This window comes from Pristis pectinata, chromosome 6 (genome assembly GCF_009764475.1).
Source record: "Pristis pectinata isolate sPriPec2 chromosome 6, sPriPec2.1.pri, whole genome shotgun sequence".
In the NCBI taxonomy this organism is placed as follows: domain Eukaryota; kingdom Metazoa; phylum Chordata; class Chondrichthyes; order Rhinopristiformes; family Pristidae; genus Pristis; species Pristis pectinata.
In genome coordinates this window covers 63,546,142-63,560,341 of record NC_067410.1, presented here as the reverse complement: position 1 = coordinate 63,560,341, position 14,200 = coordinate 63,546,142, and the positions used below count along the sequence as shown (strand labels likewise).

Here is a 14,200-nt window from a genome sequence, read left to right as displayed (position 1 = left end):
CATTTGCAAACTGGAAACAACAAGGTTGCCTCTGCTCATGGGTACAGTGCAGGCCCATGCACTCCTCAGTCTCCCTTTCTCCTTCTTCCCTGTTCCCATTCTTTTCTGAATAAGGCTCCAATCCTCACATTCTATTTCTCCCTCTGATGGTTCCATAAGAAAGATCTGAATTTCTAAATCTTTCTTCATTGTATTAGTTATCCCAAACTATGAAGCACAATTATTGCCGTAATTTAGAAAATGTAAGAAGCAATTTCTTCATAGCGAGCTCCTGTAAACTGCATTGTGATAATGTTCATGTAATCTGGCATTGTGATGTTGATTTTAGGATAAATATCTGCAAAATAATTTCACTTGGGAGGCCAAGATTAAAGCAATAACCAAAATAGAGTGATACACGTGTCGCTCTATATTTTCACTTGGTGTCAAAACAGCATGTGGATACTCTAATGTTGTTTGTAAACGTCCATATAGAGAAAGAACTTTAATAACTTCTCAATTTTTGCCTGTGCAACAATATGGTGAAACTCATGTTGCTGGTATCAGTGCTGTGTTCCCCACTGATGTTGCGCAAATGCTCACAGTTCTCAACATTGAGTACAGCAGGTGCAATTTTTGAATCTTTTAAGCTAACATACCATAATGCAAATACCCCTCCTTCAGCCACTGTGGAATGTTACTATGGAATAAATGGATTCTGTATTGATGGAAATTGGGGAGTGTTGTGACTTTGAATGAGCCACACAGAGACCAGAGCTGTAGATGTAACACGTCTTTATTCAGCACAAGTAGACATGCAAGAGAAATGGTGAAGGAATCTCCTGGGAGAAACTATACTCTTCAAGAACAACAATAACAGTAGCTGATTGAATGCAGTTACAATTGCATCATTTAATTCAATATTTCGAGAGTAGGCAAATGGTTCCATAGAATTACATATTGAGAGCATATCTTAACTGACAAGACCATCAAGTACCTTTGTTGAGACAATCAATATTCACATCAATATTCTAAAAGGTTCTGAGGACAAAAACCCCAGACATCCCAAATTAGCGTTGAGAGGGCTGACTGGATACACAAACACCCTAAATATTGATTGACAGAATAAATCTGCCTATCAACATGTTTGATGGGGGAAGTAGTGAAATAACCAGTCTGGAACCTTCTGTGATATCAGTCACAATGGTTCAAAATATCTTAAGTGAGGATGTCTGATTTGATGTAGACTAATTAATCTAGCTCAACTGTCTGTTTGTATATGAGAAAATCTCATGGTCATGTTAGTTTCATATTATAACTCTTAGGTGGACTCCCACTGTGAGACAGTAGCCTGTTCTTTTCACAGATAGTGTTGTCCTCGCATAGAGTTATAGACTTATACAGCACGCAAACAGGCCCTTCAGCTCAACTCATCCATGCCAACCAAGGTGTCTTCCTGCACTAGTCCCATTTGCCTGTGTTTGGCCCATATCCCTCCAAACCTTTCCTATTCATGTAGTTGTCCAAATGTCTTTAAAGTGTTGTAATTGTACCCACCTCTACCACTTCCTCTGGCAGCTCATTCCATATACCCACCACCTTTTGAGTGAAAAACTTGCCTCTCAGGTCCCCTTTAAATCTTTCCCCTCTCACCTCAAGCCTCAAACCTGTGCCCTCTAGTTTTAGACTTCCCCACCCTGGGAAGAAGACTGTGATCATTCACCTTATCTATGCCCCGATGATTTTATAAACTTCTATAATGTTACCCCTCAGCCACCTTCACTCCTGGGAAAACAGTCCCAGCCTATCCAGTCTCTCATAACTTAAGCCCTCCAGTCCAGGCAACATTCTTGTGAATCTTTTCTGCATATTCTCCAGCTTAATTGCATCCTTCCTATCCATGGTCAGCCCTAGTTTGAAGACTATGTTTAACTTATGTTTTTCTGGGCAGGCATGGTAGTATAGCGGTTAGCGTAACGCTTTACAGTGCCAGCAACCCGGGTTCAATTCCCGCCGCTGTCTGTAAGGAGTTTGTACATTCTCCCTGTGGCTGTGTGAGTTTCCTCTGGGTGCTCCGGTTTCCTCCCACATTCCAAAGACGTTTGGGTTAGGAAGTTGTGGGCATGCTATGTTGGCGCTAGAAGAATGGTGACACTTGTGGGCTGCCCCCAGAACACTCTATGCAAAAGCTGCATTTCACTGTGTGCTTTGATGTACATGTGACTAATAAAGATATCTTGTGAATGCTGCATATGTGCCTGTGGTGCTGCTGTAAGTTTTTCATTGCACCTGTGCATAAATTAACTTGTGCATCTGACAATAAACTCGACTTTGAGATATGAGTTCTTGCTTGTATTACTGACTGCTACCCCTATAATTCCTGATTAAAGTTGTCTAACAATCCATAACAGGAAGGAGAATGTTCCCAAACAGTGCGAAAGACCTTGGTAAACAACAGAATCTGTAGGAGGCATGCTCTTTGTTCATGGGGACCACCCAGGACTACAGCCATGTGCTTTTGTTAGGAATTTGGTAGGGAGACCTCTGTTTTTGAGTCCCTGCAAATTTGGAGAAGCCGGCAATACAGAAAAAAGGGCATTCCTGGAAATATTCAGCAAGTCAGACCGCATCTATACGAAGAGAAACAGAGTCAACATTTCAGGTTTCTGAAACGTTCAGATCTCTGACCTGAAACATTGCCTCTGTTTCTCTTCCAACAGATGAAGCCTGTCTGCTGAGTATTTCCAGCATTTTCTTTTTTTTTTGTTTTGGGCTTCCAGCATGTGCAGGTTTTTTGATTTTCAGAAGGGCATTTCTACTCCAGTTGAGGCATGAAAGAAAGAAAAATAGATGAAGCCTTATCTCCTTGAATATGGAATTTGATTGCTCTCCCAAATGCATCAGTGAAATGAGGCAGAGATCAGCAGCAGACCAGAATCAGCCTGAGTCTGATAGTGCCCATGATCCTGATCTCCAAGGGGAAACCAGCCAAGGTGCACATGTGAGGTTGTAGGTCAGAGATCTCAGTGAAGACTAAGAGTGAACTTTGAGTGTTGGCCCTATAATTAGCATGGTTTCATGGGAAACAGGGTCACTAAACCCTGGTTGTTTAGTAAGATTGTCTGTCTTCAGATCAGAGAGGGTGGCAAATCTCATTACAGATGAAGTTTGTGGATGGCATTACTATTGATGTCACTATGGGGTGGGGAAGGGAAAAAGGTTTATGGTGGAGGAGAAAGAACTAAAATCTTATCTAAAAAGGGGATGAGTTACCCAGGCACCCAGAAATATATGTAAAATTCCTTTTCTCCAAGTTATCCCAATTTTCAACAATGTAACACATGTTTTTATTTTTGGACTTGTGAGAACAAATTTCTAGCCAAGTATCTCTGACATGGTGACATCCTAAATTTTGTCTTGTCAAATATTTATGCTCTCAGGTCTCTGGAATATGAGTTACTTCAATCTTCTGATAGAGATGTAACTGAATCAAGGAAATTATACTCCGGTCCTATTCCCCAACTCTCATCCACTATTGCACCCTCTCTCTCCTGACATGAGCCACAATCCTTAAAATCTCTTCCAACACATCACTTCCTGCTACATCTTTCTCCTCCCCTTCCTTCAGTCTTCCCTAATCCCTCCAATGAGATACAGTAGCATTGTGGATAATTTCCTGGACTAGTATTTAGAGAGCAGGATTATTGATCCTATGATATGTTTGAATCTACCATGGAAGCTGGGCAATTTGAATTTAATAATTAAATAAATCTGGAATAAAAGACCAATATCTGTAACAGTGATAATGAAAGAAACATTTTGTCAAAGAAAAAAAGATTCATTAATAACTTTCAAGAGAGGAAATCTGGCACCCTTACATGGTATGGACGCTATATGATAGCAGATCACCAAATGTGGGGTTGATTGCCTAGTAAGCCCATAGGTTTGGGAGGCAATTAGAAATGGACAATAAATGTGCCCCTTAACAGTGGCATTCACATTCGTTAATAACAAAAATAAAACTGTAGCTATGTATCCCTGGTACTACTTTAGTAAATCCATTCTACACCCAAATAACTCCTTTAAAGTGTGGTGTCCAGAATAGGCAGTTTCAAGGTAGAATGCTTTAAGGTAGATTTGGAGAGTTAGTTTGAGGAGGATGTACTAATAAAGCCATGGAGGTCTAGTGAGCAACAGCACTTGTTATATTCAGGAAACTACAAGCCATTCCTGGTAAGAAATGAGTTCTGTTTTCACAGATGCCCATAAGTCGATTTTGTCCATAAGTCAGAAAATACACAAAAATCACTCGATATGGTAACCATACCTCCACAGTATTATAATGAATAGCATCAAAAGCACATGACTGATAAGGAAGAACAATTACTAAAAGGGAAACAAGTTCGAACGTTTGTAGGAACAAATGTAGGTACAGATATCAGATTTTGAATTTAATATTATGGGAGCTCATTCATATGTAGGAGGTGAGCATAACGTCGGGCATTTCTAACCTAGGGGCGTCCTGTATTGGACAGAATAGCAGAAAAGTTCCTTTGGCTTTAGAGTCTTGGCTTCAGACCTTATACTGATGGCATTTAAAATAAGCAAGATTAAAAAATGCTGGAAAATATACACTAACCAATGACCTCTGATGAGGATGAACAGGCTCAATCTTCAAATGCTGATTTTTTTTAGGAACACTAACACTTTGTACAGTAGCTTATTGTTATGAGGCAACACTGAAGTCAGCTACTGAACAGCCTACTATTCAAACAACATTCAGACATTGGGAATCTCTCCAATGAGCACTCAAATTATTACTTCTAAGGCTTAGTACCAAGAGGCTCATTTCTCTGGCTTTAAATGTTTTTCCTCTGTAAATATATTTAAATATGCATATTTTCTGGCTCATTGCTAGATTATTTTTTATTGTTGGCTGCATGAAGGCTATGTAGTATTTGAATTATCTGGATGAAAATGTAGCTCACAGTGCCATAGAGTGTGATAGAGAGGGTATCAAGGGATATAGGGATAAGGCCGGAAATTGGGGTTAGAATAGTGTGTTTTTCTGTGCCCCCCCCCCAATTTCTCTTTTTTTTTCTTTTTTCCCTTTTCCTTGGAGCAGACTCGATGGGCCGAATGGCCTACTTCTGCTCCCTTGTCTTGTGATCTTGTGATAATCTCTGTGGTAACCTTGGCCTGTTTAGTAAGCTGCCATTAAATTTGATCCTGAACTTGAAATGCTGTAGCAGTCACTTTACAATGTTCCAAGTGCAGGTTTATATTCAGTCAGTTGATGATTGTGATGGTATCTTATTCTTCTAGGAGACAACTGTCCAGTGAGCTTTGTTCTTCCAATGATCTGGGCAAGGAGGATTAGGTCAATATCAAGGAGTCAAGACTACCACCTGGGAAGCAAGCACTTTTCTTGCAAGATCTAATGTTGCTTGTCAAGACCCATGGGGCGGAAAATCCCTGTCAAGATCTTTTGCAGATTTATAGATGCCACATTAAGGAACATAGATCATTATCCACTTCATAAATAACAACTTGGACTTTAAGAAATCTTACAAAGTGGAAAGACAGAGCAGGAACTAGAATTCTCTGGAAGAGAGAGTTGAAATAAGCAGGTACCAGCATTCTGTGGAAGAGGGAGTTAACTGGCAGAAACCAGTATTTAATTAGAAAGAAAGTGATAATCAGAAGGAACCATCACTCAGTGGGCGTGAGAATGAGCATCAGCAACAAACAACATCTGCTTGGGTTTGACAGGCTAGGTGAAAGGAGGATGTTTCCCTTGACTGGAAAGTGTAAGACCAGAGGGCACAGTTTGTAAATAACAGATAGGCTATTTAGGACTGGAAAGGGGAGGAATTTCTTTACTTAGAGGGTGGTGAACCTTTGGAATTCTCTTTCCAAGATTGCTGTGTAAGCTCGGTCAATTATGTTCATTCAAAACAGAATTTGATAGATTTCTGGGCATTAAGGAAATTGAGAAATATGGGAATAGTACTGGAAAATGGAAGAGAGGTAGAAGATCAACCACGATCCTGATGAATGGCAGCACAGGCTAGAAGAACCACATGACCTTTTCCTACTCTTGTTTCTCATGTCCTTATGTTCTGAAGCTGCACCGACAGAAATCACTGTCCTGCAGCGGAGGGAGCATGGGGAATATCATCAGGGACCATTACTCAAAGGGACAGTAGCAGCAGACCTGCATAAACCAGCATTTAATAGCAGAAAACAAGAGCAGCACAGTAGGAATTAGAACTAGAATGCCAACAGCACCAGCCAGGACCTAGCCTAAGCAGATTCACCATGCGCAACACCAGTATTCAGAGGGCCAAGCGTGAAAGCACTGGCAGGGACTAGCATTCAGCAGTGAACAACATGGGAACCATAAGCAGGAAAGATTGCATAGCAGAATAAAGAATGAGAAGCCCCAATTTTAAAATTCTCATACTTGTTTTTAAATCCTTCCATGGATTTGCTCCTTCCCTTCTGTCTAACCTGCCATATGACTCTCCAAAATATCCTGTAAATCCCCAAGTTTAATTGCCCCACCATTGGTGACCGTAGCTTCACCTGCTGAAGCCCTAGGCTTCAGAAATTCTCTTTTGATCTCCACTCCACTCTCATTCTCTTTCCTACTTAAATATTACTTTAACCAAGCTTTTGGTTGCCTCGCTAATAGCAGTGATGTGGCTCTGTATTAAACTGTGTTTGACAATGTTCTTGTGAACTGAGTTGGAGTGTTTTAGTATATTAGAGGTGCTATAATAAATGCAAGTTATCGTCATTGTGTTGTGTAACCTTAAGCATGTGCATGGTGTTTGCACTGTATCCATGTATAGGTCCTCCCTGGGTTACAAACACCCGGCTTATGGACGGCCTGTACACACGAACGAGCATGTGGGAGACCGTCGGGATGGATGGGGATGTACCTGCCAGTTGCTGCAGGGCTGTAGACATCTTCTGCCAGGTGAGAATGAGGCATTTGTGCATGTATTCTCTCCCCACTAACCCCCCCACCTTCCCCTCACCCCTTGGGCCGCAACAATTGGGGGCTGGATCAAGCCGAGTAGAGCTGGGAGCGCTGAGCAGACTCACTTGCTCATTCACTGAGTCAGTGAATATTTGGAATGACCTCTCAGAGGGATAATCAATAATGATAACATCAGTTATCTGTGAGTAAAGCAACTGTAGGATATTGATAGTAAACTGTAAGATCTGCTTTGAAATCTGAGTTTGTGCAACTAAAATCTGAATGTTCTTCCAGTCTATCATATTCCTGTGTTCCAACCCCTTGATTAGAATAGAAAACAGAGGAATCTGAATTGAACACAGTAACTTGAACTGGACAGTGGAATTTGATTTGATCATATCTGACGAGTGTCTGACGACATTGCAAGTTTCGAGTCAATATGATTAACAAATGAAAAATGGAGCTAGTTAGTCTGCAAGAAACAGAAAATGACACAAACATAATTTTCAGAATTTTATTCTAATTGGTACATTTTCTTAAAGAAACATGTCCCAGGTAGGCTGAGCAGTGTCTGAATCACACTTCCTACCCACATGACGCAGTTGGTACATTTTGATGGAGCATTTGGTCCAGAGCTTATGACTTTCACCCACTGACACCTTCAGTTAACAGCTAAACATGTATGGTTAGTGAAGAAAATGCCTGCTCCAAAAAGTAGTATGTGAGTGTAATCATAAAAGGGAACCAACCGTTAAGGCATCAGTCAACATACCTGAAATGTGACTTTCTTTAGATTTATAAATTTACGAATATGAAAGAGAAAATAAAGTTGCCAGACTTCAGAGGGAAAAGAAAGAATTACTGTTTTCATTCCTAGTTAGCAAATGGCAATAATGGTTTGTTTGCAATATAGCATAATGAAAAAACTACAAGCCTTGGCTCATGATTTTACAGCATATTTAAATCAATATTTTGGATGCTTCCTTTGTGAACTAGTTAGCCTAATTGGTGATTATAGCTGAAAATACGACTGCAAGTAGTCATTACAGGCTTGAAGTTGGTGGGCATGAGTTTTCACTTTGCATTCTGTGGGATTTAAAGTTTTTTTGCCTCTATGATGGGGCTTCACTGGCATTAGGAGGACTGGGCTCAAATGAATCAAGTGCTGAACTAGAACTGGAACCAGAATCATAGCTGTTCCTGGAGCCAGAACCAGAACCTGAGCCATCATCTGCAGGAGGTGTTGGGTTTTCATCATCGAAATAGGGATTGTAGTAATTAGAAGCATCTTCAAAAATGGCTGGGAATATACCCCTGGAAATTAGTGGGTAACAGGAATCAGGATAAAGGAGAAAGCCGCTGAACGTGCTGTCAGTATCCTGATCTGCGTACATGCCATTGAAACTAGAATCCTTCACTTGTAACCATATCTTGTCCCCTGCAACAAGATGTATTATCACAGTTTGGGAAGCCTGATCCTGGGTAGCTCTGTTAGCTGTTTTGATAATTAATTTACGATTTTTAAATAGTCCCAATTTAACAGGATTTGTCAGTATTGACAAATGATAACTAAATAGATATGTTCCATTAACTGGGGCTATGTAAACTCCAACTGCAGGATTGAAATGCCCCTGGTTGTTGTAGAAGATTATGGTAAATGGTATTGGGAAAAATGGATTTGGTAACCCATCTTCAGCACTTCGCCCAGCAGAGAAAGCTGATTGGATGGTAGGAACACATGGCCCAGGAGGTCCCTCTTCACCCTCTTTTCCCTGATCACCTTTGACTCCTTTTTCACCAGTCTTTCCCTGCTCACCCATTGGCCCTCGATCTCCTTTGGCTCCTCTAGGTCCAATTGGTCCAGTATTGCCACGTTCACCTTTTTCTCCATCCGCACAGTCACAAATACCTGGATCCCCTCGGCTACCTTTCACTCCTTCATCACCTTTGTCTCCTTTCAGTCCAGTGCTTCCTGGTTCACCTTTGAGGCCGGGTTCCCCAGCCATTCCAAGTTCACCCATATCTCCCTTTGGACCACGGAAACCTGTATCTCCTTTCTGTCCTTTTTCTCCTTTTGCGCTACGGCAGTCAGCTGGACACTGACCAGGCACACCTGCATTTCCCTTAAGACCTGGGAGTCCATTAGCACCGGGGTTACCCCTTAGACCTAAAATCAAAAATTGAAAAGATAAATAATAAAAGATATTCACAGATATTCAGAAAGTGACTTTGTTTAATTTTATAAATTCTCTAAAGACAAGTAAATTATCTTGTTAAAGGGTTGCTTAATTGTCAATAGGCTGTATTCAAAAAATTTCCAACCGACTATAACCCTCAAACTTAAATTCTAAGAGAACAGGAAAAAGATATTGGATGACTGGGGTCATGAACAAGTATAAGAAATTGACCACTAAATTGAAAAGCAAAAAATATGCAGATAGTGTAAATCTGAGATAAAAACAAAAGGTGCTAGAAATACTTAACAGACCAAGAAGCATCTGTGGAGAGAGAAACAGAGTTAACATTTAAGGTCAATGACTGTTCATCAGAAATTGAACCATCCACTGAGAAAGAAGGAACCATGGGATAGAGAAAAAATATTGCAGTACTATACTCATAAAACTCATGATATAAGTGCAGCTCTTCATTGCCAACTGGCATTTAGTCCTCTCTACCTTTGTGCCATGTACATGTATGAGTAATTTCTGAAAGGATCCACTTGATATCCTTTTGTGCAATATCAACAAAGCCCTGAAGGAACAGTGGAGTCATTTACACCGAGCTCCCAAAGTTTATACCCAAGTGACAGAAGGACTCCATTTTATCAAATATTTCTCTGTTAGTTATTCCATGTCAAGACTTACATTTCCATACACTGACCACTCATTTGCACAAATTACTGTCAATAACAGATTTAACCTGCTCCAGACATCCTTCTCACTCGATATGTTTGCACTTTCCCCTAGCCCAGATAAAACGTAGAGCTAATGTGCTCTTTTACTAGTGGGTCAATATTTTATTTGAGGACAGGTTGGTTAAACAGTCACGTTTAACTTCCTCTTGAAGGTGCTGACATCTCCTGAGTTCCACTTGGGTTGACATCCATATGTAAGATTAGACATTTCAGTGACATACCTCTGCGGCCTTGAAAGCCCCGACGTCCTCGAATCCCCTTGAGTCCCATCATGCCCCTTGGTCCTCGAGCTCCTTTCTGCCCTGCAATTAAAAACAAGCAAATCAACATAAAATAGCACATACCAAAATTTCAGAGGCTCAAATTCAGTTTCTGATGGCTTTTGCCCGAAAAATGTTGAAATGCAAAGGAATATGTGAGCTTTGTGAACAGAATTATGGGTAAGTGGATCAAATCTGGAAGACCGTGTACAGTTCCAATCTCCCTACCTAAGGAAGAATATACTTGCAATAGAAGGAATGCAGCAAAGGTTCACCGGATTGATTCCTGAGATGACAGGTTTGTTGTATGAGAAGAGATTAAGCAAACTGAACCTATATTCAATTGAGTTTCTAAGAATGAGAAGTAATTTAATTGAAGATGCAAACTGTCTGTGTTGTTTGACAGGAAAGATGCAGTGTGGATGTTCCCTTTGGCTGGGGTGTCTTGAAACAGAGATCAGAGCCTCAAAGTCATGGACTGGTCACTCATGGAAAGGTGAGAAGAGGAACGCGAAGGAGGCTCAGTCATTATATTCAAGGCAGAGATTGATACTTATATATTAAGGGGATCATGGAACATTGGTTAGTGTAAAGATAAAAGATCAGCTATGATCTTATTGAATGGTGGAGCCAGTATGAGTAACCAGAAGTCCTCTGTCCTGCTTCTATTTTTTTATGTTCTTATGCCTCAATGTGGCTTTCCCAAGGTCAATACAAGTTATTAAAGGGAACTACTCATCCTAGTAACATTAATGAATTCAAATGATCAATTTGTAAGGAATCATAAATTCTCCTTTTTGTTAATATGGATTGGAAATTTATGGTATTTATGCCAGTTACATTTGGAATTAATGAGGAAACCAGTTACATTTGGAATTAATGAGGAAACAGAAAGGTGAAATACGTGACTTTCATACAATGTATTATAGATGGAATGTTTACTTCTTACTCAGGTTTGTAAATGAAAAACATAGAGCTGAAGTTATTCTTTGGTGTAAAATAAATGGGAGATAATAAATTAGCAGATTTTTTTCATACACTTTTTGATTTTTCCTTGAATCGCAATTTGTTAAAAGAGCTGTAATCTTCTATTAGCCAATTTGGACAACAGCTGATGAACCAATTTCACCCTCGGGGAGGATATCTTGGTAGACACCACCAATGAGGCTGTATGAGTAGAACTTAGAAATAAGAAAGGGGTGATCATTTCACTGGGTTATAATACAGGACACCACCCCCCCCCCTCCACCCCCCAACAGTCAGCTGAAGATAGAGAAGCAGATATGCAGACAAATCACAGAGAGTTGTAAGAGCAATAGGGTTATAGTTGTGACAGATTTTAACTTCCCCAGTTTTGACTTAGAATCCTTTAGAGTATGAGGTGCTTAGATAGGGAAGGATTTGTAAAATGCATCCAGGAGAGTTATTTCAAGCCAATATGTAGATAGTCATATGAGAGAATGTGCTCTACTGGAGTTAATCTTGGGATATGAAGCTAGGCAAGTGGTGGAAGGATCAGTGGGTGAGCATTTTGGGAACAGCGATCATACTTCTGTAAGGGATGAGTATGGTCAACAAGTTGGGGCCCTAAATTGGGGGAAGGCTGATTTCAATAATATAAGGCAGGACCTGGTGAAAGTAGATTGGGAACAGCTGCTTTCAGGTACATAGAACATAGCACAATGCAGAACAGGAAAAGGCCCTCGTACCCATGATGTTTATGCCGAACATAATGCCAATTTAAACTAATTCCATCTGCCTGCACATGGTCTATATCCCCTGCCTGTTCATGTGCCTGTCTAAATGCCTCTTAAACATTGCTGTCATAATAAATCAATACAAAATATGTGAGAGTCTTTTATAAGCGAAACAGTGAAAGTTCAGGGCCAGCGTGTTCCCATGACGGTGAAAAGTTAGGATAGCAAGATTAGAGAACTCTGGATGACAAGGGATACTGAGGAGTTGATGACAAAAAAAGGAAGCACATGACCAGTAGAGGCAACTGAAAATGGCAGAGTTCTATGAGGAATATAAGAAGTGTAGAAATGTACTTAAAAGGGAAATTAGGAGGGCAAAGAAGAGCCATGGAATATCATTGGCAGACAAGATTAAGTTGAATTCCAAGGTATTCTTTGGTTTATTAAGGGGAAGAGAGTAACCAGGGGAAGAGAGTAACCAGGGAAAGAGTAGGCCCCCTTACAGACCACAGGGGCAACCTGTGTGTGGAACCAGGGAATGCGGGTAATGTTCTAAATGAATACTTCTCATCTCTATTCACCAAAGAGAAGGACATGGTAGAAGGAGGGCTCAGAGTGAGGGACAGTGATGTTCTAGATCATGTCAACAATAGGAATGAGGAGGTACTAGATGTCTTGGGATGCATAAAGGTGGACAAATCCCCAGGGCCCAATGAGATGTATCCCAGTCTTCTATGGGAGGCAAGGGAGGAGATTACTGGGGCATAAACTGATGTTTTTGCATCTTCATTAGCCAAGGGCAAAGTCCTGAATCATTGAAGAATAGCAAATATTGTTCCTTTATTGAAAAAGTACAGCAGGGATAAGCCAGATAACTACAGGCTGGTGAGTTTTACATGTGTGGTAGGGATACCATTGGAAAAAAATTCTAAGGGACTGGATTTATCTTCATTTGAAAAGGCAGGGATTGATTAGGGATAGTCAGCATAGCTTTGTTCGTGGGAAATCCTATCCCACAAATTTGATTCAATGTCTTGAGGAGGTAAATAAGCACTTTCATGAGGAGAGTGTGGTAGGTGTTGTTTACATGGACTTTAGTAACATCTTTGACTAGATTCCACATGGCAGGCTGGTTCAGAAAGGTAAAGTCCTTGGGATCCAGGGCAGACTAACAAATTGGATCCAAAATTGGCTTGGTAATAGGAGGCAGAGGATGGTAATGGTTGCTTTTCTGATTGTAAGTATATGACCAGTGGTGTACCACAGGGATCAGTGCTGGGACCCTTGATGTTTGTGATATACGTACATCAATGACTTGAATATGAATGTATGAAGTATATTAAATAAGTTTACAGATGATACAAAAATTGGTGGTGTTGTAGATAGTGGGGAAGGTTGTTTAAGGCCACAGCATGATATAGATCTGCTGGAAGGTTGAGCAGAGCAAACGGCAAATAGAATTTAACCCTGACAAATATGAGGCAATGCATTTCAGGAAGGCAGGCAAAGGTAGAACATTCACAGTAAATAGTAGGGCCATAGGGAGTGTTTATGAACAGAGGGAACTTGGGTACAAGTCCATAGATCTCTAAAAGGGCAGCACAGGTTAAGGAGTTGAAGAAGGTGGCTGGTGAGATGCTTGCCTCCATTGGCTGTGACATAGAATATAAGAGCTGGGATATCATGTAACAACTTTACTTAAAATTAGTTGGACCACACTGCAGTACTGCGTGCAGTTCTGATTGCCACGTTGTAGGAAGGATGTTGTTGTGCTAGAGAGGAGATTCACCAGGATGTTGCCTAGGTGGGAGCATTAAGGTTATAAGGAGAGGCTCGATTTGATTTCCCTGGAGCAGAGGAGACTGAGGGGTCACCTGGTAGAGACAGATAAGATTATGAGGGGGATAGATAGGGTAGATAGTAAAAAATCATTTTCCCATGGTGGGGGAGTCAAAGACAAGAAGGCATAGGTTTAAGGTGAGAGGTAGGAGACTTAGAGGCTTAGAAAATTTTTTCACACAGAGGGTGGTAGAGTGTGGAATGCACTGCCTGAAGGGATGGTCAAGAAATGGTCGAGTTTAATTCTGTCCTATGGAAACAAAAAGCTGGAAGTGGAAATGCACTAATTGCAGAACTCTAATTGAAATCAATTAATCCAAGGTATCTCCTATAGACCAGGAGAACATTTATCTCCAAGGTCATTGTGGGACATATTGACTATTGGTTGGACGTTGTTCATTTCAGTCAGTAAGGCCGATTCTTTAGACATATATTTCAAGAAGGTGAGGCAATACTGTATCAGATAGAATATAGTTCTAATGGCAAAATTGAAATAAAAGTGACAAGGTTAAAAATAATAAAT

At 40.5% G+C, this 14,200-nt stretch overlaps 1 protein-coding gene across 1 annotated transcript in view; it reads right to left on the bottom strand.

Annotated features, from left to right (window-relative positions):
* Positions 1 to 7,574: 7,574 nt before the first annotated feature.
* Positions 7,575 to 14,200, bottom strand: part of LOC127571751 (inner ear-specific collagen-like) — a 52,407-nt gene continuing 45,781 nt past the window's right edge. The window contains exons 6-7 of the mRNA XM_052018424.1: positions 10,103 to 10,183; positions 7,575 to 9,134 (exon numbers count right to left, since the gene is read on the bottom strand). Of these exons, the coding sequence (XP_051874384.1) occupies positions 8,080 to 9,134; positions 10,103 to 10,183 (1,136 nt within the window). The 3' untranslated portion in view covers positions 7,575 to 8,079. The remainder of the gene's footprint in view (positions 9,135 to 10,102; positions 10,184 to 14,200) is intronic.